This window comes from Paramormyrops kingsleyae, chromosome 16 (assembly GCF_048594095.1).
Source record: "Paramormyrops kingsleyae isolate MSU_618 chromosome 16, PKINGS_0.4, whole genome shotgun sequence".
Taxonomy (NCBI): domain Eukaryota; kingdom Metazoa; phylum Chordata; class Actinopteri; order Osteoglossiformes; family Mormyridae; genus Paramormyrops; species Paramormyrops kingsleyae.
In genome coordinates this window covers 14,916,047-14,940,562 of record NC_132812.1, presented here as the reverse complement: position 1 = coordinate 14,940,562, position 24,516 = coordinate 14,916,047, and the positions used below count along the sequence as shown (strand labels likewise).

Genomic DNA, 24,516 nt, shown 5'->3' with positions numbered 1-24,516 from the left:
AAAACACCGCAGACACACCAAAGGCGGCTCACCTCCCGCCAGCAGTAAGTTTGCATAATAGCCACATCTGCTCTCCGCAGGTAAGAGTTCACCTTGACTGAGAACGGCAGGCACCTCCACTCCATGCTCCACCTCGCTGGGGTCTGGGGGCGGCGGGGGGGTCACACCAAATTGTCTTTGTTTCTGTTGCAGAAAAATGAAAGACCTGCTGCAAATTGGCCGTTTTGAGGAGCGGGAGAATGTCAGGATATTGAGCTGCCCCATGCTGTTTTTCCTTGGGGGGAGGGGGTCTCCTCCAGGCTCTGACTTTGGTGGCAGCTTCAGGACAGGTGCATGCTGGGAATGTGGAGGCCATGCTTGGATCTCCAAGGACTCCAATGACCAGGTCATTAAGTGAAAAGGTTGCTAAGTGAAAATCATGGTAGTCTTGGTGTGACCGCGACTGTGCTTCTGACTTTACTTCAGCCTTCCATGCCCAATGTCTTTTATCCGTTATGAAGTGAACTTTTTTAACAATATTTTTTACATTGCAATTCAATGATCTCTCTCATTGTATCTCTCATTGATACCTTGTTGGCAGAATTTGATCGTAAATGCATGCATCAGTCGGAAAATTAATTTTTTATTGACATCGTATTTGGAAATCTTTTCTAGTCACTAAATGAGGCGTGGTCATACTTTATTTTAAACCATTACAAACCCACAGCAGGATATGGTTAGCACGGTCACAAACAGGTGATAAAAAAGGGGGATGAAAACAGAAAACCTCATACAAACGCGTCTGAGAACCACGCCTGACCGCACGGCAGGTCACGTAAGCACCTGTCAGCTCCCCGATTTGTTTTCCTGGAGGGCAGTCGACAATTCGCTCAATTTCTTTCCGATCCCACAGCAACTCCTTCGACACAAAGAAGAAAAAGATACAGTCACACTAAGTGTGTACAAAAGTAAATGAATCGCCTTTCCCTTTGAAACACTTTGTACCTTTCAGACAATAGGGAAAATCATTTAAGTGAATTGTTCTCATTATCTTTCAGTGGGATGGATCCATAATCCTCTGAGTGTTTTCAAATTGCATCACAAATATGGCCCCAAATGTCTTTACATTATTATGGTATGTATTACCACCTTGTCCCCTGCGAACCTCTGCTTATCCTATTTATGTATTTTGCACATGAATTGAAATGGAAAAGGCAGAACGCGGTGTGCAATTATGGCACAATTCAAGCGGAGCAGGCTGGCTGAAAGGGAATCTGTCACGGAGGGGCAGTCGCAGGCTCCTCTCTGAACCGTGAGGGGCTGAAAATGCGGACTGATGTCACCAATCACGGCCCAAATTGCGATCACCTGAAAAGTGCCGCAACGCTTCTCTGCTTCGCTTTTCGCCGCGACTCCACCCTGAAGGTCATTGCCATTTTCCCAGCTCTGCTGTCCTAAATTGGACTTGTGCTGATCTGTGTCGGTCATTAGAGCAGGTCTACAGCGACCACAGGGCAATGACAGCTGGATCCAAAATGGGGGCGGTGCAGGAATTTGCTACGTACACAAATCTGCCTGGGCCCTCACAAGTAGAATGCTCACTCTTACAGTACAGACACAAGCTTCATGTTTTGAAATGGTGGACCTGCTAGGGTCATGGTCTTTGAGTGAGGTGTGCAGTGACTGTTATACACCTCGGACCATCAGAGGTATAAACCCACTGACACACAGACTCACAAGCTGGCCCAGGGAAGCAGTCTGATGCACAACATGAGAGACTGCCTCTAGTGGCCACTCCAAGGTGCTGAATATGAGTGAGGACTGCTTTCACAATCAAAATGATCTCTTCCACATTGGAAATCTGGATTTAGACCAAAAAAGCAAATACTCATCAGCCTGATCATCAAATGCTGCTGATAACCTTGTGAATAAACACTGGGAAATTTAACTATCAAGCTGTCAAGTGAAGTCCCAGAAATGGCCAGCCCGTCTCACCCCGCAACAAAATACCAAGCATGAATTTTCCTCTTCTGCATAAATGAGTAAAACCGGAAGTCACCTGGAGAAGTGTCTGAAGATGTATGGTCTATAAGGAGGTCCTAAATCTTCTGTCCAGATGACTGTTGTCTTAACAAGAAATCCACTTCAAGGTCCGTTAATCTATGATTCTACACAGTAAGGGAGAACATCCCACTTTCTTGTTAAAAGCAACATCAGAACTGTGATAAGTGGCATCTACTCTCGCACTTGTTCCTGGTCAATCAACAGAAGCTTAATCTAACAGCACTTGTACCTAAGATGGCTCCTTGATGACTTGTTATACATTATCTGCCTCACCTGTATGCCTCTTTGGGCAAAAGAGATTTCAATGTTTACACTAAAATGTCACTGCAGAACTGTCAGAGGAATAACAGCCATCCTGAAACGGCTTTTCTGCCTCTTGAGGAATGCTGACAGCAGAGAGGATTCAGGAATGACATGGGATCTGCCACCCTAACCATCCCCCCACCAAAAGGCGCATATTCAGGATCATCCAATCAAAGCCCCCTGGTTCTCCTCAGTGGTGATGAAATGATCCTGAATATTATAAGGTACCAGCAAGACAAAACAAGACAGAGGGACTGGCTGACCCGGCCTTCTTATTGGTACATCGCTTTGGATAAAAATGTCTACTAAATAATGCATCAATTTAAAGAAGACCAATTGCAGCACGCACAAAAATACTCAAAAAAAAAAAAAAAAAAAAGTTAATGGCAGAGGGAACAATGGACTAATTTTAGCGGCTCAAGCTACATGCTTATTTTTATCCTAATCAAACTGCAGGCTAATGTAGCCTTTAAGAGGAGGCTGTAGGATCCAGGTCCTTTTTTCATAGTTGGTGTTCTGAGTGCCGGTGTTTTAATTCCTGCAGGGGTGCATAGAATTATTACAATATTCGGATTAGCGTGCGGAGGAAATTAATTGGACTAATTAACATACAGGCAAATGATGATACCGTTAACACATTTCATTAACTCCCAGCGTCATTCCAGGTTCCTCGTGCCATTTGGTATCGCATTACAATGAATTGAATTAATTAGATTATGCAAATGAGAGGTGCTGCAAAATGGATGTGTCCTTTTAACATTTGTAGCGTACACTTCAGGCAGCTCCCATGCTCATCAACTCGACTCCCGGTTCGACAGCCGGCTGCTTTTCCACTTTGATTCGTCGAATAAAGACTTCGGTGCTGCACACTTAATTACGTCTCCCTGAAGACACAGCAGTCCAGCTAACAGCGATGGTGGCCCGGCCAGTTGAAGCATTTCTCTGTGGAAGGTTCTCTCATATAATGGCTCGGCACCAAGGGGCTGCACCAAATTTGGTTGCAGGGCAATGAACAGATTAAGAAGGCGAAACAGTGTATTTTACAGTACAGCCACACTGAACAAGAACATGCAATAAGAGGCAATCGTCATAGGGCACACATCTGCTGGTGAGTTCATGTGCATGAAACTCCTGAAACAACACTGGAATCTTCTTTAACCCCCCTCCCCCCCTCCACTGCAAACATCGAAATAGTGCTTACAAGTGGTTTTGCCCTAAATATCCAGCTACAGTGAACACAGCCAAGATAATTATTTAAAATGACAAATATAACTTATTAAGCATAGGCCTGCCTTTTGGAGATATAGAATCCTGTATTCTAACTGTTTACCCAGGAATGTATTGTGGGAGACACTATTTCTAATTCCAAGGCACATCTGTTGCGACTATATACTGGTTCATATGTGAAATGCTATGTTGATTTGTGACCAGGTGGGCCATTGATCAGCCACACCTTCCAGAACTTCCGTCAGTCATGCTTGCCTGTGGTCAGAAGGTCCAGGACAAGTGCCCCTGCAGTGACACCTGCTGGGTTCACAATGCAAACCAGGAGGAACCATAAACTCTTCAGTTTCCTTACCTACCGCTGGGAAAGGCTGTTTCCTACAGACAACGAGCGTTAAACATACCTCAGACCAGGGGTCTCAAACTCCTGTCCTGGGGGGCCGGAGCCCTACACAGTTTTTGGTTCACCCTCACTTAACACACCTGATTCAACTCCTTGTGCTAATTACCACACAGCTCTTGAGCTGAATCATTTGTGGTGGAAGGGGGAAAGAACTAAGCTACACAGGGCTCCGGCCCCCCAGGACTGGAGTTTGAGACCCCTGCCTCAGATGGATCACCCGCAGCGGAACTGCGAACACCCTGCTGTCACTGCCAGTGAGGTTTGCGGTTTGAGCAGGAAAATACAAGTCAGCATCGCCCTCATACGTACACCCTGCGGAAGGTCAGCAACCACCAATTAAACCAGCATCAAGGGGGAAATTAGGCAGGAATTCAAAGACGCATCCAGGCATGCTTCTCGTGCATAAATAAGGCAAGTCCCAGGAAAACGACAGCCACACATTACACCAGTATTTTGGATGAGTTCTTATCACGACCAAACTGCCACACAAACAGCAGAACCTTTGAAATGGAGGAGAAAAGCTATTTAGGGGCCACTGTGCCTGGGGCAGACAGCTGGTGTGAAGACACTTGGAGAAATAAAAAAAACTTTGGGTGTTTTAAAAATACTTTAACATCTCTAACTGATGGCCACTACTGCGAGCCAGCAAGCCAATAGAAGCAGATTAACCCCGAAGGGGAAAATCGATTCACAAGTTATATATGCACACAATTATTTTTAGTGAATACTGAAATCAAATCAAATATCAAAATAGTGTTTTATTAATAAACCACTCAGGGTATATTTCAGTTACATCAAAGTAATTTCTGCGTTTTATGTGGTGATGTGTCACAATATTATAAAATATTGTCAGTTTCCCTTAGTTTTTTTCGTTTTACTAACTTGTCAACAAGTTTATCTAAATTCAATGATATAATCAAGTCCAGCAAAAGATTGTAGAGCACTCACAATTCACCTACTTCCATGTAACCAAACCTCCATAAAGAATGTCAGAAACATTTCTATATAGAAAAACGGAAACCAATAATTAAGGAATATATATTTTTAAAAAAGGAAAAGAGACAAAGTACATTATTTTGACAGAGCAAAATGAGTGTATTGCCTATACACATTTTTCCTGGGCAGTATATAAAAAAAAGACGTTTATACAAAAAAGATCATCACACTGTATTTGTTATCAGTACAGTGTCACAGATTTAAAAAGGATCCGTCTCCGGCAGACTAAGGACACCACATAACCCCTGCTAAAGGTGATTTGTCTCAAGGTCTCCTTGTACTCTGCCACAAGGTGAGCAGAAAAACCAAGGTGGAGGTTACAAAGGAAAAAAAGTGTGTCAAATTCAGGGCTCTGACACACAGCTATAAAACCTGTCACAGCATCGAGGAAGTGGAGACTGCATTAACAGAAAAGGGCTGTTTTGGTCCATTCACCGTGCGATAACCATGGGGGGATGGGGGTGTGACCTTTAAAACAGGCATCATGTGGCCAGATCGGTCTGAGTCAAATTTGGCGATTGACCCCAGCAGCATGACTTTTACAGAACGCATATACCCTTCAGCCGTCGTCCATCTTATCCAGAGGGAATCTTATCAAAGTAACATGGGAGAACTGTACACATTAAAATTGCAATAAAAAAATCCAAATACAACCACCCATTTACTAAGTAAACCCTACCATAAATAGTACTTTCCTCAAAAATTGAAAATAATGCTTATTAATTAAAACATCAGGTGACATGGGGGATTTCAATGGTATATGATTGTTTTTTGTGTGTGTGTGGGGGGGGGGGGGGGGGGTTCACTGCCTGAGCTGAAATGGAACAAGCGGCAAACCAGAGTGCATTGTGGCATGGGGCAGCATCAGTTTGACCATAAGACAGGATCAGAAAGGGACAAAGCACAGAAAATGTGACACTCGTATGAAGCATTTGGACTTCAGCAAGCACAACTCAGTGCCCAATTAAAATGTACTGACACCATTCTTGGTGTCGACGACCCCCCCCCCCCCCACCCCCACCAGACAGGAATGGGGGCAGATGTCTTCAATGCAGGCCCCAATGTCACAACCCCACAGAACACAACCCCACCCCTCCCCCCAAAACCCCAATCCTGTACCATTTTTTCCATTTTATGTTGACTATTTTCTTCAGTCTTAGCACATAAACAGTAGCTAAAAAACACATGCAGGTCTGCCCACTTATACTACAGAATATAATACAAAATAAGGCATTTCAGTGTGAGTATTGGAACCACATGTAATGTCATTTACCCCATATGTAAAAAGACTGCTAAGGAACAAACTGATAATTCTTTTTTTAAAATATATATATTTATATATATATTTATATATATAAAAAATGAGGTGGGGGGTCAGGAGCGATTGAGGAGTCCAAGCGGTGGGTGGGTGTCACTCCATCACCTCGCTGGCTGAGACAGTGACGAGCTGCAGGGGGATCTCCGAGTTGGGGTGGATTTCCTGTGCGCTGCCCGAGTTGGCAGTCCCCAGACCCTGGGCGGAGCCCTGCTGGATGTTGGTGAGGATGAGGGTGGTGCCAGCCGAGATGATACCGTCCGAGGAGCCCGAGGCCTCGACCGAGGCCAGGACGGCACCACCCGAGTTCATGCCCTTCTTGTTCTGGTGGGTCTTGATGTGCTTCGCCAGGTGATCACTGCGCATGAACCGCTTGGAACATTCCGGACACACAAATTTCTTCTCTCCTATGGATGGGAGGTGGGTTTTAGAAATGAGCAAAACCCCCCCCCCAAAAAACCCCACCACGAGGCGCCCCCCCACGTACCAGTGTGCGTCCTCCGGTGCCGCTGAAGCTCGTCGCTGCGCGTGAACCTCTTCCCGCAGAACATCCAGCCGCAGACGAAGGGCCGCTCGCCCGAGTGCCAGCGTAGATGTGCCCGCAGGTGTGACGTCTTGCCGTACACCTTCCCACAGCCCGGGATGTGGCAGACGTGCTGCTTCTTCTTACCCATGTTCGACCCCCTGCGACATGCACACACCCAGGCGCCACCGTGAAGTCTGGTGACTACAGTGCACATCTGGCCACAGCTGGCCCGCGTTCCCAAGGCAGCACAGCCTGGTGAGCGACACCGACCGCCGCGCACTATACTCTGCCACATCCCCTTCATCCATCCATCGCTAACCCTATACCAGATCTTGGGGGTTCGGAGTCTATCCCTGGAGCTATGGGCACCAGACGGAGAATAACCCAGGATGGGGCGACAACCCATCACAGGGCATAAACACTCACTGTTCATACGGATAACTCTGCACCTCCAATTCTCATTTACTGTATATTTGTATTTATAATTTATTTCTCCATATCTCCAGTTACAAGCCATTTCTTCAATTTATTTTGTATTTATGCTATAAATACGTACAGTGGTACCTCAGAACTAGAATTTAATCCGTTCAGAACCTCGGATCGAATCCTAAAAAGTTCGAGTTGTGATCGAATTTTCCCCATAAGAAATAATGGAAAACCAATTAATTGGTTCCCGGCTCCAAAAAATTACACCTAAATGTGTTTTTTTAGCATTTAAACACAAAATGGAATCGGATAAAACAAGAAGAGCATATACTGTACTAAACACAACTAAGCACATTTATCAAAACAGTAATTTGTAAAGAAAGAAAATAAATGTATCCAAACAATGTGTCCTGCCCCGATCGTCTGCTCCTTCCGTGTGCCACGCCCCCTCGTGAACGCCGTGTAGAATCCCCGTGTGATCAGCTGTTTCTGGTTGTTTTCATTAGCCCTCTGTATTTAGTCCGCGTTTCAGTTTGTTTCCCCAGTCCGGTCATTGTATTGTCCGTCTGCATTTTGCCTGCCTTACCTGTAATTAAACCCCGTATTCCCCGATACTCTGTTTCGGGGAATTTTTGTCTCCGTTCCGTTTCCGCTCGGCACAACAATATTATTATAATTAAACGTATTCATGGTTTATTATTAATATTAAAATAATTAATAAGAAATCTTTATTTTAAAATGTATTTTATTATATAATAATTACTGTTACTGTCTATCATTGTCGAAATGTATTTTTACTGTCTAAATATATGTATTCAGCTAGTGTAAACATGCATGATTCACACGTGCCGCGTGACTCATTTCCCCGCACGTACAAGTTAGGTCGGCGTTCACGGTTTGACTTCTGAGATTCAGATCGAGCTCTAGGGAATTTTTTTTCGAACTGTTTGGTTCGACTTTCAAGAAATTTGAGTTCTAATGAGTTCGAGAACTGAGGTACCACTGTATCTCCCTAGCCATGCGTTACTATAATGTTTTGCAAGTGTCCTTTTCTTGTGCTGTCTAATCCTGTTGGATGTTACATTACTGCCTGGAATGGGTTGCAAAAGAATTCCTATGTACGACAACAGGCAAAGGATGAATCTTGTATTTTCCTGCACGCACATATCCTGGGATGATGTTCACCTCACACGCCACTTAATCATTTATATTTTCACTCATTTATCTGATGCTTTTATCAACTAACAGTAGAGGGGTTACAATTTGCGTGCACTCCCTGGGAAGGTGAAGGTCTGTTCCCAGCCAATCAGTGAGGGCCCGAGTGAATTGGGGCGGGGCCACAGGCTTACCTCCCGCCTGCCTCCTTACAGTTGGGGCAGGTGCAGGCCACCCTGCGCAGCCGCTTGCCCTCCTGGCCAGGCTGCTCCGTGTCCTCGTCCACCAGGCGAACGCGCAGGTGCGACAGGTCACTGGTGTTCAGCGTGGAGTCCGTGGCCAACTGCCATTCCTCTGAGTCGGGCTCCTCTTTGATCTGTATGTCTGGGGGGGGGGCAAGGGAAACCATTCACATTACTGAAAGTTTACAAGATTACAAGAAATTGAATGACCCCCTCTGTGTTACAAAGCTGGTCGAAGGCCGAACCAGCTGCGACGGAGCGTGGGTTCATTCCGGCTTTGGGCTGAACATCACCCAGAGTGACCATCTGATTGAAAACTCTTCTACTCATCTATCCCATCCCACTACCATAAGCAATATATCCAAAACAGGACCTGTATACTGGATACTGTAGGATATGCCAGCAACCACTGGACACAAGACAGGAGACATTAGTAGGGATGCCAGTATGTGTCATCTTATAATTAAAATCAAAATACCTTCACTTTGAAGTTTGCAAAGACTTTCCAGCAAAGCCCCGCACTGCTGAAAAGCCACGCGACCGTAACGCTATCGGCCACATAACACAATTCGTGCTCTTCAGAGTGAGCCGTAATGATATAATGGCCAGGGTGCTCAGGTGAGAGTGTGACTGCGCTTTGGCGAGAGACCCGCGCCAATCACTCCCCTACCCCACCACTCCAGATTAAGCTGAGAGCCAATCTGCTCTATCAAAGCTCCCGTTTTAACCATAAGATAAAGCGACGCCTCCGGGAAAAGTAATGACCCCCCCCCCACGGCTGCCGGTAGCGGGCACCCGGCTGCGCGGCAAAGACTTCGATTGTTCCGCGCAGCACGTCCACACAGATCAACCCTAATCTCCCCTCCAGGGAGTGTGGTGCGTGCAAGGATCGTCATAGCAACGACACCTCGAGAAACACGGCGAAACTCTTTGGTCGTTTTAAAGACACAGTCGCGATTCGGCGAAGGCTTTCAGATCTGGATCTGCCGCAAGCTCAATTCACACCAGTTAAGTTTACCGGCGAGTCCAAAGTTTTGAAAGTTCTAGCTTCTTCACTGGATCGACAGAACTTGAGGTCACACAGCCTCAATTTTAGTGACTTTTAGGCCAGACATTGACCAAACCGACCTGGTTAAGAAAATGAGATGTGCCGTACCTCCGGGGCTGCCCGTGTCATCCACCTGCTGGAACTGGATGCCCGCCTGACCCACAGAGTTGACGGTCACTGTCTGCAGGTTAGGGATCTGCCCGGCGCTGATGCCGACGGGACTGGAGCTCAGCGTGCCCCCCTGACCTAGTGAGAGTGTCTGCAAGGGGGCCAGTGTGATTTGTTGCGCCCCAGTGCTGGGCAGCTGGAGGTTCTGCAGGTTCTGGACACCTTGCACCTGGAAAGTCTGCCACTGGATCTGCCCCGAGGGTGTGACCGTCTGTGCCTGGATCAGGAAGGTCCCGGGGTTGATCAGCTGCAGGTTCTGCAGTGTCTGGCTGGACAACTGCGCCTGTGGGAGGCCTTGGACCACCTGGGCGTCACTGGTGCTGACGGGCACCGGCTGCAGCTGGATGACGGGCTGTGCCGACGACACCTGGATGTTCTGCACCTGGTTCTGGCCGATGTAGTCCGCCTGCTCGCCGGCCGCTGAGGAGACTGCGGTGGCCTGTGTCAGCACCCCCGTGCCGTCTATCGTCTCGGGCAGCTGCGACGACGACGTCGTTGGCACGTACATGTCTTGGTTAGTGTTCGAGTCGCCGACGGCCAGCGTCTGGGAGATGGGCTCACCCGCTTTATCGGAGCCCTCGGACCTGTCCAGGGGCTGACCGGCCATGATCAGCTGCCCGTCCGCCGTGACCCCCGTCGCTATCGTCTGAGCCCCAGCGAGTCCAAGGGAGTCTAGATCCACACTGTTTATCGGTACAAAGGTAATGTTTCCGGGCAAACCGACGGGGACGTTGGTGACCACCTGACCATGGCTGTTGAAAGCAGAGCCAGCGACTGAGACTCCCTGGATCTGTTGGACGTGGTGACCAGTCTGAGATATGAGGTTCTGGCTGTTGGTAAGGATGTCGGCCGGGGACGTTCCGGCGCCGCCGATACTCTGGCCGGCACTGTGCATGATCTGGATCTGCCCTGTGGCATCCTGTCCCAGGGAGGCACCCTCCACCGCGGAGGCCGCGAAGCCCAGCTGTCCATCCGCAGTCTGGATCTGCGGTATCACCTGGTACTGAATGTTAGGCACTGCGTTGGCGGACGTGTCATGTCCCGACGTCACAAAAATCGGTTGGCTATGCATATTCTGGAGAGGAAAAACATACTGTCCGTTTGACGTCACTATCCCTGTGTTGGGAATATGCACTATGCTTGGCTCCTCTTTTATGGGTGCGCTTGGAGCCAATACCTCCCATCTCTCTGACGTCCCTGTTAACTGTATGGATGTGAGGTCTGTGGTCTAAAGGAAGAAGCAAATAATTTTATCAATATCATTCATAAGCACAGCTATATCACATCTCCTCAAGTAAAAATAACAGTTTTTCTCTTGGTCGAAGCACAGGCACATAATTAAGGGCAGATTACAAACATGGCCACCATCCACAGGATTGCGACTAACCTGTAAAATACAATTATACCAAGACTGTAAATCAGCTTGCCAGCACTAAAACGTTTTAAACCAGAGAAATATTTGTAGGTCTTAAACCAGGCCTGTCAGTTTATGCACTGTGAACGACTGGCTCCACTTTTGAAGATTTTGCTGCCCGGAGGGGGAGGGGGGGTGACGTTAGGCAACGATTTTGAGAAACGATGGTGCGGAACCACGCCAGGAAGGGGCCCATATGGGTATTTATCAGTTCACACGGTGCCAATTTTTTCGATAGCTGTTTGGAGTCAGCGTTTGAGTCACCATGCAAATAAAAATTGCTTTTAACTGAAGCATCCGGACGTCTGTGGGTCTACGGAACCGCCCCCCCTTCTGCGACCAACCGTGAACTATTTCCCAACATCGGTCGGTGTGATGTTGAAAAATAAGTCAGTCTGATCTCGTCAGGCTGGGAGGCCGATATGGACACCGGGGGAGGGGGGCCCGCTCTGCCGTCACCGCCGCGCTGCATTGGCACATGGCGCAAAGCCGCGGTCGCTACCGGAGGTGGTGACTTACCACGCCAGCGGCAGCACCGTTATCCTCCTCTGGCAAAAGTGACCCGATCTTGCTACAGGTAGCTGCCAGCAGAGCGAGCGGTGACGGCTGAGTGTCCTACCCACAATGGGCGGGTTTAAAAAGAAGAAAGTGGGTGGCCGTTAGTCCGGAGCTACACAGGAAGTACGACTTTTTTCCCTCTTTTTTTTGGTGAAACATCAAAATTTAAAACGTGTGAACTTCATAAAAAAACACCATGCACTTACAAACCCGGCGGAGAAGAGCAACCGAGGGAGGGGATGGCTTAAGGGGAAAGAAATGTAAAAAAAAATACCTGATCTCCTCCGCCGCTGCCGTGCTGCATATAGTCGCTCTGACTGCTGTCCACGTCTAAGGCAGCCATTTCCTCTTGTTTCACTGGCTGTTCAGGGGCTACAGAAAGGCACAGCGACAGGGGAAACGGGGCAGAAACAGACCGTTTATCTCCAGTTTCCGCTCAGCAAAACGCGACTAAACAGACGCCCGGCTAAACCGCGAGTCGCTTAACGCCCAGATCGCCTCCCGTTAGCGGCGCTTCTACAGGATTTCGACGAAAATGACAAGGTTTTACTTTAGTGTTTTACAGCGCAGGCAGCTAACTGCTGGCTGAGCTGAAAAAGATTAGGTGAAGACATTGCTAGCTGCGGGTTGCACAAACTCACCGGTGACGGTATGCTTGAATCAGGCTAAATTTTACGTACCAGTCATAGCGTGAAATATTTAAATCGGGAGAGTTTCGGTTTATTTAAACGCCAAACATGATTATTTTAATCAAAGGCGGGCTGCGATCGGTGATTCGAGTCGATTTTTTCTATTTTGATTGACGGTGCGGGAAACACAAAAGGTGGGGCTTCCAGGCTTGACTGTAAAAATTTGCGTCATGCACCGGAAGTCCCGCCGTTCTCCCTTTGGCTGATTGGCTACTTGGTTTGATTTGCCGATTCGCCACTGGTTGTTCGCCGAGTCACTCATTCCCCTTTGTCGAGGCGTTTCCTGTTTGTTATTCACTCGCGGAGATACAAAGTAGCTGGGAAAGTATGTTGGAACTGTCGTGAAATGCCAGGAAGTAACAATGGTCGGAGGATCCGGCCATTAGCACTACTGCCATTATATCGATGTAGCCCGATTTTTGGCTAACGCTGCTTTTCGTTTTCCCGCTTCGACTATAAAAATAATGTTTGTGGTTAATTAGTCTGTTTTAGTTGGCCCAAAGATAGGCCACCGTTTACGTTTTAAGTGGATTTCAAATAAACAAAGTATACATTTATTTAGTTTATCATCAGTAAAATATGAGCAGGCCGGAAGATGTTTGTTTACTGTTACAGTGATTTTTTTTGGTTCTTGTGGACCAAATGTCTTCTGTGGAGAATTATGTTGTGCAAATTGATCTAGTGAGACGGTAAAATGTGCCGCCAATCCCCAGTGGCAAGACTATACCTTACAGGTGTGTCCCATGTTTAGCATCATTTATGAGATTTTCATCGGTTCATAAATACGGGGATGGGTTATTTACGTTATGAACAAATCGTGTGTAGTCTCGTTTTCCAGATGCCTACAAATCAGATTTACTTATTGAATTGTCTAGGTCTGTTCAGGCGACGATCATCCAATTTTAATACACAATTCCTAAATGTCGCCGCCTGTCTTACACAGCAAGAGTGTTCGTGTATTTAGAATGGATTAAATGTCACACGCGAATATTCTTAGATGATGGTTAAACCAAATGTTTAATTACCTAAAAGTCAAAGAAATTACAGACTCAACCATGGTAAAATGAAGTATACAATAGAGCAATAAGGATAGAAAAATAAAACGATCTTAAATCTGTATTGAGTCCAATTGTCTAAGCTACAAGAACAACCTCAATTTCTTTGAAAATACATTTTGAAGTGAACTCTTTAATGTTCTTCATTCACTTAGGAACACAGTCTTATGCGGTGGAGCACTTCTCATTTATGACACCTGGCACGTAAAGGATTCACCAGATTGCAGCAGAGCGCCATTTGTGCTATGTCAGTTCCCCTCTGAGTGGGCAAGGAGCGGGGCTATTTCCCCACAGCCAGCAATTCAAAGTTGGGCCATTACAGCCAGACTACAAAAGCACTTTCCAGGCACTCAGGGGTTCGTGCTGGCAAATGGTGGATATTTCCAATCACTCTGCTGTCAGTCCAAGTGCCAGGTAAACACAGCCCTGTGGAAAGATAACTTCAAAAATCCACACAGCCTTGTCTCACTTGCACTTGCAAACTGGGTGGCAACTTATCAGTTGTTCTCCTTCAGGTTGGAAAAAAATGATGCAATCTGAAATCTTAAAACTGCAGAGACTGTGGCAAATGTGTAATCCAAAATCTCAAAATAGTCCTACAAAGAGCAGACTGGAGGCCTAATTGCATTCATTTTCCATACTGCTTATTCAGTACAGGGTCATGGTGAACCTAGAATCTCAAGATGCACAGGGCACACACTCACTAAGGAAAATTCACCTAGCTTCATATCTTCAGGCTGCAGGAGGAGACAGAGTATCTGCAGCAAAGCAAATTGAACTATTTGTATAAAGGGGTGGGAATTGAAGCTAACTGATTAGGAGATGTGAGCAGGAATTGTCCACCTGTCCATGGCTGGACTGGTCTGTGTCTGCGGCAAATATTTTGATTGAGAAAAAAAAAAACTTGTGTAGGATATGTGTTTAAATACCATGCTCGTGATAAAAATTGCATTTTGAGCAAAATGTCCATCAGAGTATCCCTTGAGTACAGAGTACAGGTGTCTTATTTGTTAGTTTACACCCTGGGCTACAACAGTTACGACCACCTTAAAAGCAGAGTAGGTACTCTGGCTTAAGGATTGTGTTTGTTGTTAGTGATGAGCCCCATCTCCATAAAGTGAAAAATTCTGTATATCAAGCCGTCCCCGCAAGGGATCAATAGGAGCATTAAGACAATGAGGATGAACAATTTGTGGGATTTCATTGAAGGCGCTCCATGTTACGAAACAGCATGGTTGGACTGTGTGTCATTTAATGAAGTCACCATTTGCACGTACAGACTGTTTGCATAAACCTTTGAAGTTTGATGACAATGGGCAAAATGTGACATTGCGCCATTGATGTAGGGTGCAGCGAAAGATATCTATTTAATGACCCAAGCTGCACCAGTGAAGGAGGAAGGAATAGAGGCATTGGATAGGTTTATATTTTTCAACAGAAAGTGCCAATATTCACATGATTTTTCAATGAAGACATTAGGAATATCGGTATGTTTTTAGTAGTACTTAAAGGGTTTTTAAGTATAATGTATCCCAGTCCATTACTGAACAAAGCAGTGACTATGTTCTTGGGACAGACAGAAACTACTGGTGGTGCAAGATGATTCAGAAGGTGCTGGATTAACATTTTTGAGAGTTTTGCTCGTGTCCTGGTGGATGGAGAGACGGCCACAGTGGAGACACCTTGTGGGCCGTGATAGATGGAGCCACAGGGAGATACCTGACAGAATGATCAATGCAAGTGAGAACATACACTCCATGCTCTAGAGTTCATGTGTGAAAAGCAAATTTCTGCTGACTTTAGATCACAGCGTGTCTCCCTGAGTTAATATATTAATCACCTTCCTGTGAGTGATTTAGGAAAATGACTATGACTTTGGACTAAACACTGAAAAAGTCTGTGGCATATTTTTTTTTAGAGTTTCCCCAACTACAGTATCTTCGGTCATTCACTTTGACCACATGGCTTTTTAAGAGAACTGAAAAAGCTTCATGCTAATGCTCCTATTATCTTTACAGGTATATATCCAAAAATGCACAGTCCTGGTGCTATAGATGCTCTCATTTAGAGCACAGCCATTGTGTCGTGTTTATAGTTATTTTGACCATTTGAACGCAAGCAAATCTCCATGAAATGCTACTGACCAAAATAAGTTGATAGTCTGTATCATGAAAATTGAGCTCACACCAATATAATGTTATCGCTTTGTTTATGGTATATCTTAAGGCATTTTATTCTACTGTTTGTGTAAAATTTGAATTTGACTGAAATTATTTGGTTCAAGGACAACAAATCTGAAGATCACAACCAGGTCGGTCATATCACACTGATAGATTTCATAGGTGGTTTTGGTTAATGAATGGATGCGTTCCTGAATACGCTATTAGGTTTGCGGCAAAACTAAATTAACTATTCGTTTTCTACTACAGGTAATTTGGATTGTTTCTTGGCCAGTTAACCTCACTCTGTCATTCCAGTTATTCCTGTTTTAATTTCCTTTCACTGACTTGTTTTCCAGCCTCTTCGCTGTAGGACTGTTGGTTCACCATCGCAGTGCATGCTGGGAGATTTCCTGTGCGGAATCTCCGTATCCATTAACAGACTGTGCTTATGGAAAAAAAATAAACTGACAGCACAAACACGCTTTATATCTTATTTATTTTGTCTTCATTACTACCAAAAGCATTAGCCAAATATTTGTTGCAGTACATTGTAATTGTCTTTAGTTTTTCTTTCAAAGACAAAGTATATAGGCCTAAAAAGAATGAGCTCCAAGCTTTGTGGGACAAAAAAAAGTCATGCAGTAGGCCTAGTCCATCTTTTTATGGCCTTCAGTATGACAAGATTTTGTATCTAAGTATTTTTGAACAATTTTCTGGTGTTCAGATTGCTTGACAGAAACGAGCTGAAACCGTGTAAAGGCTCGGTGTATCGACTGCTTATTTTGCTTGATCTTAAAGATAAGCGTTTAAGGGCTGAAAACAGCATGCGTTATGCATGATTAATAACCAGAAAGACCTGCTTTTCAATTTTCAAAATCTCTGTGCAATTTTATAAAAAAAAAAAAAAAAAACGAAAGACGTTCGTTAGATAACCATTGAAACACAGGAATGAAATGGTTCGCCTGCAAGGAATGCAGCAAAAAATAGCTGTAATCTATTAACATCTCCACATATTTGCATTTATGTGGTTTGTTAATAAAGCTAATTCGAGGGTTATTTCAAGTGAGATTCGAAGCTGTATGTAAAATCAAACAAACAAGAAAAACAATTCCTATTTTGTTCTTAAATGAAATTTAATCCGAAATTACTGTATATGAAGTTGAAATTAAAAATGATTTCGCAATACTGTCAAACAAATCAGTGATCAGTTGTGAGCTAAATAACGGAAAGGCGGTAGCCTACCCAGCGCCTATGTTTATCTCTGGGAGATAAAAAGCTGCCTTTCGCCACTTCATATCTATTTCTTAATGATAATTGCAGAATTACTCTGGTAATTTTTTTACTCGTATTTATGCATATGTCATCGAAGATGCACCCTAAGCGTTTCATTTAGCGCTCCATATCTCCTCCCCGGGACTTTCCCTCCGCCGCCCACCCAGGGTCCACTCGGCCTTTGTCCCCAAGAGCCCAGAACAGATTAAGTGGTTATTAAAAACTGATCGATTAATATGCCGCAGCGATACCCCCTCTTGCGGTTCAATCCGATAAATAAATTATGTCGCTAGATATCCGTTTTCCCCTTTGCCCACGATAAACTCTTTGGGAATCAAGCACAGCATCAACCAGGGTAAAATCCTCTTTATCTTCCGTTTCATGTTTCGCAACCTTCAGATGAAAGCTGTAACACAATGCCCTTGTCTGTCAACAGATACTCCTCTCACTTAAGCTGTTTTTACAGAAATTAATCACAACTGACATCTTCTATTGCCCGTTGATTCAGCCCCAAGGTGGGAGCAGTAAATCACAGCGCTACGCATAATCTGTTAAAGCGGACGCAGGCTGCTTAAAATCGACGCGTTACCAATTTGGCATCTTTCACCTTCACGAAAAGGAGGGATCCCAGTCCGCTTGAGGCATTTCAGGTATAATGTGCTGCCAGGTCTGTTGCACAGGTCATCGCGGTGTCGCTGTTCTGAGATACTTAGTATCTGACCTGTACATTTCATAAATATATATTTTAGAATGTATTTGTAATAGTGGTGCTTTGCGAAAAGAATTATTCATAACTTCTTTAGAATAACGGGGCTAAATTCTGCGGTTCATTAAAGACTCCTTTCATTTGTCAGTTCCGTCTGGTTGAATTTGGACTGAAAGTCTCAGGCTTGGTGTGTTGCCACGCTAGTTTGCTTCTGGGAAGAATGGCACCAACAGAGTTATGATACATACTTGAAACGGGACACAGAAAGACCAGCTGCCAATGAAACTCTGCTTGGATTTTCAGTTACTTCATCTTATAAAACAAGTATAGTGTTAACACTTAATGATTGATTGATTCAATTCATTCTCGGATGTTATTAAAATGAGCATTACTGAATATTTTCTGTGCCAATATTAGTCAGTGTGATTAAAGAAAAGCCAAAACACATTTTAACCATGATTAAAATATGATTTATTATGTTCTTTTACTGTGTAAATACAAAAAAAATAAAAAATTATAACTAATGTATTTTTGTTTGCATAAGTGTTCGCATGAAATTCATTTTTCTCGAGAAAGTTAGCCTCTTGTTTAAGGTCCATAAATGCTTTTACTCAGTATGGTTAAAGATTAATGATTAAAGACATGTTTTTTTAACTTTGAGGTTGCATCCACATATTATTCAGTTTATCACTGCATGGTGTGTGTATTTACTGAGACTGTAAGAAATTCAAAGCCCCATTTCCTTAAGAGGAGGATAAATGTTTTTATTTGAAGTTTCTTATTTGAAGTTTTTGACTGCATTTAGAGTTTTTGACTGCATTTAGAGTTTTTGACTGCATTTAGCGCTTTAGAAAAGTTTTGCAGCCTTTTTCTGGGCCACATACTGGGCATGCTGGTTATACATCCAATCTGCCTGTGATTCATTTGTCTTGACTGGGTTGTAATAATATACTGAGCTCAGTATCATGTCTCTGAACAGTTTTAAACTGTTGATCCTCTTTGAAACAGGCCCATTGTGGATATATTTATGAAGATGATATATAATGTGTCGCTTTCTGTTGGTCTTGTTCTTTTTTGACACAGGAAAAGAAAAACAATGGTACTTGAACATAAATGCTGTAATTCTTGACTTATGCGCTCGGTGCTGCAGCTAATTCTTAACAAATTCTGGTTCAAAATTGGTTTCACACAACTGAAAAAACTATCCAGGGAGTCTTTGGCTTGTAAACTGTAATTGATTAAGAGCTCTGGGATTGGAGGAATGGGTCCTTAGTGCGGCGTCAGTGTGATGACCGAGAACATGCATCTCACTCTGGCGGCCAGTACAGCCAGTACTATGCGGTGTTTACATCCCATGATGTGTTCTCAAACTGGGGTGACTACATGGTCACATGCCATAAATCCATGAACAGTTCTGCACCCCCCCCCCCCCCCTCCATGCTACCATTGCCAAACCCAAGCGTGATGAAATTCTCCCTTTGTTTTCCAATTAGTCCACAATTTTTCCTTTTAATCCATGCTGTAGCTGCGTAGAACATCCTGCCCCATTCCCAATGCCTTCCTAAACATTCCAGACAGTGCTGGGCGTAGAATGCTGACCCCCATCCTCCCATCAGCCAAAGGCCATTTGGCACCAGTTACAAAATTAAAATATAAAGACAGCAGAAGCTGTTCAAGAAGTGGCAGGCCTCGTGTCAACAGGGGGCGCTAGTGAGATGTCAGCACAGCACCCCCGAGTTACTCCCCACTCCATGCAAGTCGGTGGCTGAGACTGGCAGATAATACAGTGTATATATCATGTATAGAAATGATGCAGAGAATTACATATTCATAAAATTGTATGTATGTATTGAAGGTACAGACATATATCTGCTGAGTTGAAGGTCTGCATTTTAGCAAGGGGGGGGTACTGTGCCCTTGAACAGAAAATATTCATTTTTGTCCCATGTATGGTTGTTGATATGTAGGTCAGACAGCAATGTTATGCTGATAAAATAATTAAAGAGCTATGTGTCAAACTTTCAATGACGTCAGTGTTCCTCAGGGAGAGTCTAACCCTCATTCCAGCTGGAGATTATGTAGTGCTAAGGACTGCAGAAAGCATAACAGTAATGTTAATTAGATATATGAGAAACAATGACTGTCGTTTAATTCAAGACCCCAGAGTGACTCGACAGCAGCTGGTCCAGTATTTTTGTCCCGATTACCTGTTAACATGTTAGTATTGATCCCACTGCATGTCAGGACAGCTTACCCTTACAAATGATTGCACGGCATTCCTGTGCATGCCCAATTATTGCATTTATTCACAACATTAAGCTAGAATTAGCGAGCAAACTGTATGTACTGAAAACCTATCCAAGAAAAGTCCTTAAGATCTACTTTTCATATTGGCACAGCATATCTCAGAGAGCAGAAAACTTGCAGCACGCAAATGTGAATCGTTTTGGAACAGCACACTCTTCAGATCCATCGCACATCTCGGGGTTCTCGCCGAGTGGCCATTTTTATCCAATCTCCCAGCTGCCGCTGGTGTACCGCCTCATTTTCTGCGGAGAGAGGGGTGTTTGCAAGAGAAATATTCTCCTTAGAGGCTTGATTCGATCTGAGCGCGCTCCTGCGGCGAGAGCAATCGTGCATTCCAGAGCGGCAGCACCCAGACAATTCTATCAGCGAAAATCCCGCACATAAGGTTACGGGAAAAACTGCGGAGGAGGGAAGGGAACATTACGGCTGAATTTCGGCGCTGATTTTCGAAAGCTGCACAAAAACACTTTTATGATGTTGGAATTGAGAAGGAGGAGGCTGAGCGTCTGACTTGGCTGCAGTTTCCCTCCTCATGTTCTCTGACAGCTGGAAATAGATTTACAAACATCCAGCTTTTAATGAAAATACAACTTTCACGCGAAATGGCATTCACGTCTCTGGGCCTACTGGCTGGAAAATATCGCGTGTTTTTCTCAGACGTCAGGTGTTGTTCAGGGAGAAGACACATCGACGTAAACCAGAAATGAAAACATCCTTACGGTCCCGCTAAAGACATTTCGGGCCGAGCCGACCGGCCGAGCCTTCAGACCTGCTTTTGTTGTCATCACCCAGACAGCAGGAATCATCCGCCCGAGATTTGCTTCACCTTAATAATAAACGACTCCCCCTCCACCGTCCTGTATGAAATTATCAGTGTCCCAGCCTTTCTCTGGCCAATAAAGGAGTCTCTCCAAAAGCACAATTCCCAGCGTTCCCACACGGCCGGCCCTTCTGTCACACTCCTCTTTTAATTCCGTAATCAGTCCCCGGCAGGTCCTGGTATCGCCCCGAGCACGCCAAGCCACCAGTCAATACAGACATCCCCAAACACAGTCCGGCTGGTTCTGTCACATGTTTTATTGAGTGTAGACATCTGGGCTACTGTAAAACATGTATTATCTGTAGATGTGGGAGCGGAGCAGGCCGCTTTGTCCCTGCTGTCAGGCACATCAGGCCTGCTGTCTGTGATGAAGATTAATGAAGTATCAGGAGAGTAATACACTTCTTCAGAAAAGCTCCTCCAATTCATACAGTGTGGGTGGTGGGTCTCTAATCTTAAATAGCAGTGTTTATGGGACCTGTGCTTTTGTCTGGGTAGGGGGGGGGGGCGTTATTTTTTCCAAATGAAAACAAACAGAGATGATATTATGGTGGTCTGGCCCGCTTCCTGATTTGGTTCTGAAACAAAAACCTGCTTTTCCGTTGGAGAGTGGATACTCTGGGGGGGACATACTATCCTGTTTCTTTTTTAGGGCATGGTATATAGCTCAGTGGGCTAAGCTTCTCTGCCTGTGATCAGAAGGTTGTTGGTTCAAGCCTGGCCTCTCAGAAGAGTCGTGTCTGTGGGCCCTTGAGCAAAGCCCTAAACCCCAGACCCAGCGGTGCCCTTTGCTGCCAGGCTCGATCTCAGCTACACATGTGTGATGGAAAACAAGATGGGATGGGCAAATGAGAATTTCCTCACAAAGGGATCAATAAAGTATTGTTATTATGGTATGCAGAATTGAAAAATTATCATTAAATAAAATTAAAACCTCTTCACCTTCCAGAACATGCTTCTGGCCCTGGAGCCAGAAGAAGACTGAATTTTTAATAATAAATAGTGTAAAAAAATAACATAAACACACAGGGAATAAGTTATAACACATTTCACACATGATATTAAAATTGAAAAAAAAAAATTGTTTTTCCACCAATGTCATTCAGTAAACGGAAGCGACGCAGTTTCACAGTGGTAAGATAATATTTTGGGAAATGGAGTTCCTGGTCTGTCTCCACACATCCCCCTCCTAGTCTGATCCGCAGCCACTCCTGTCAAACTCTAAATAATTGACTTTAAGTGCTAATGTTGCTAGGCTGCTGCATCACCGTCCTGTAGTGTACAATTAATTAAAAGAATCAATGTTCCTTTTTAAATGCTCAGGAGGCCATTTGATCCAGACTCAATGCCACCAGAAGCAGTGTCTGCAGGAGAGGCGGGGGGCAGCAGGGGGGGATCAATGGCTATTTGTGATTCCTGAGTATGTATTAAACCAGACACGTCTAACCGGTTCATTTGCACTTGAAAGCAGCCATCTGGAGGAGCAAGCTAAGCCTGCTCAGATATGATTACTAATAATGCAGCTTCCCCGCGGCCCCCCAGCCCCCGCGGCCTGTCTCCGCCACCATCAGCAGCGCTGACTCTCCGCCGCCACATGCGTGGGACGCTGCAGAAGGGTGTGTGGTCATCAGGACACGTGGCTGCAAACTGCGACCCAAGACATGGATGCCCATGGACTCCAAGGAGCACAGGGCCGCTGGCTGAGAGTCAGATGCCCCCCCCCCCCCCCCCAAGGCCGGGGGGGGGGGGGCTGCGGGGGGGAAGACCCTCTTGCCTCTGCATTTTCCGTAAGTGCTTTCAGCCACCACAACAAAAGGTCTCTGAAAATATGTCTTTTTTCCCCGGCTGGGAGATGTTATTTTAAAGATGCTATTAGATGATGAAATATAGTAAAATATTAGATATGACTAAAAGCAGATGGTAAAAGCATATTGATTTTTGAAATGTTGATATTATATTAATATGAAAAAACATGTATTTGAAAAATATGTATATGAAATATGACATTTACTTCAGATGAAAGACACAAAGTTTTTGTTCATCCATCCATCCATCCATCCTCCAACTGCTTATTCAGTACAGGGTCACAAGAGGGGTTTTCTGGACTGGCTGTCCTTGTTCTCTCGATAATACTTTTTTTAATCATATGTATGATTTATTTCAAATCTGAACAGTCTTTTATATATGAAATGCATTTCACATAGTGTATAACATCAAAAAGTTCTATTCTATGTAACTGAACTGCAGCTCAGACTAAGGGCTACCTTTCAGTAACACTAATATCCATTTCTTCATGGAGGCTTCTATTTGCCAGTTACTTTAGTGTCAAGCTGATTTTTGATGTTCCCCATTCTGGAATTTCTCTGCTCTTTGTGAAGTTCTATACTACTGAGAGAAGATCCCCACCTCATCTTACAAAGTCCACGTAGACTAGCGTCTATGGTTAATGGTGCTTGGGGTGTAATTCAGCAGCGCCGCCCCCGGAGCAATGCGCTCCCCAGCACTGGTTGCCATCATCCCCCTTTCGTTGGAGGCATGCTGACTTCTGAGCCGCTAATGCTACCGACAGTCCCTGTGCTGCACTAACAGACAAACACCAGCTAACGTCACTGCTACCAAATAGAGCAACACAATGCCATTTCTCTCCAGGACCTCCATGGAAATTACCAAGATGCATTATGTTACCTCAGAAGGCCACATTTGCCCAATAATGATTCCTCAGTAACCGTAGAGATCAGCTCCAAGAAAATAATCAGCTTCATCCAGCGTGAGGGCCGCTCTCAGATATTAAAAGCCGCCGCATTAACGCACATCTCACCCAAGCCGCTCTTCGTACGCTGAGAATTACACACTTTATTTAATCCTCATTTTTCATCACTGTCACGGTGAGTGCACTGGGGAGAAGTCTAGCGGTAAATCTTCCGAACACTACTAAATATAGAAACTTTCCACCTCGGAGATGCAGGTCTGGTGTGGAAGAGAGGGGACTGAAGCGTCACCGTGCTTCGGTGACAAAGCTCTGTCTGGCAGAGGGGGTCTGGAGCCTGCTGCACACAGCTGTGGTATGGACTGGGCTGGGTTAGTTGCTTCTGGGGCCACCTGAAAAGTCACTTTGGGCCTTAAGGCCCTGCTAGTGTAGTGACTGTTTGTGACCAATAGAGGGGCCCACAAAAATGCGTGGTTATGCGATAGTAAGTGAACACCACCACTTGGTATGGGTGGGAGTGGTACAGATATAGGCTGTTGTGTGGAAGTGAGGTTTATTAGGAGGACAGCAGAGCCTTTGCTGACACAGTTCCTCAGATTCCAGGAGAATCCTCCATTGCTTCAGGGAATTCCTCCCCTACTCCAGGGAATTCCTCCACTACTCCAGGGAATTGCTCCACTACTCCAGGGAATTACTCCATGACTCCAGGGAATTCCACCATGACTCCAGGGAATTCCTTCCCTACTCCAGGGAATACCACCATGAATCCAGGGAATTCCTCCACTATTCCAGGGAATTCCTCCATGACTCCAGGGATTTCCTACATCTCTGCTTTAAGGCCAGCATCTCTCTCTCCTCAACAGCTTCCTGGTTCCCTTCCTCATTAAAATCACAGAGTTGTGTCATTCTGGGCATAGCAAAGCCTTTTCTAAAGTACACGGGGATTCTCCCACCGGCTCTCAGTCTGGATGTCAGCC

General features: G+C 44.9%; 1 protein-coding gene across 4 annotated transcripts; it reads right to left on the bottom strand.

Moving 5' to 3' along the window:
- Positions 1–4,711: 4,711 nt before the first annotated feature.
- Positions 4,712–12,732, bottom strand: LOC111838606 (transcription factor Sp3-like). Of its 4 annotated transcripts, none has more exons than XM_023801771.2 (7): positions 12,463–12,732; positions 12,096–12,193; positions 11,783–11,878; positions 9,790–11,077; positions 8,586–8,775; positions 6,772–6,968; positions 4,712–6,691 (listed from the first exon to the last, which is right to left on the bottom strand). In XM_023801771.2, exons 2-7 carry the CDS (start codon positions 12,162–12,164, stop codon positions 6,381–6,383), a joined length of 2,151 nt encoding a protein of 716 aa, XP_023657539.2. In that variant the 5' UTR covers positions 12,165–12,193; positions 12,463–12,732; the 3' UTR covers positions 4,712–6,380. The 4 variants fall into 4 exon arrangements, with proteins under 4 accessions (XP_023657539.2, XP_023657538.2, XP_023657541.2 ...); XM_023801770.2 differs by having other exon boundaries at positions 12,502–12,731; XM_023801773.2 differs by lacking the exon at positions 11,783–11,878 and having other exon boundaries at positions 12,463–12,728.
- Positions 12,733–24,516: the final 11,784 nt, after the last annotated feature.

Excerpts from the sequence above, each read along its gene's own strand:
- LOC111838606 (XM_023801770.2), bottom strand. Across the intron at positions 11,879-12,095 it reads GCAGCGGCGGAGGAGATCAG|GACACTCAGCCGTCACCGCT; the intron begins GTATTTTTTTTT and ends CATTGTGGGTAG. Across the intron at positions 8,776-9,789 it reads TGACACGGGCAGCCCCGGAG|ACATACAGATCAAAGAGGAG; the intron begins GTACGGCACATC and ends CCCCCCCCCCAG.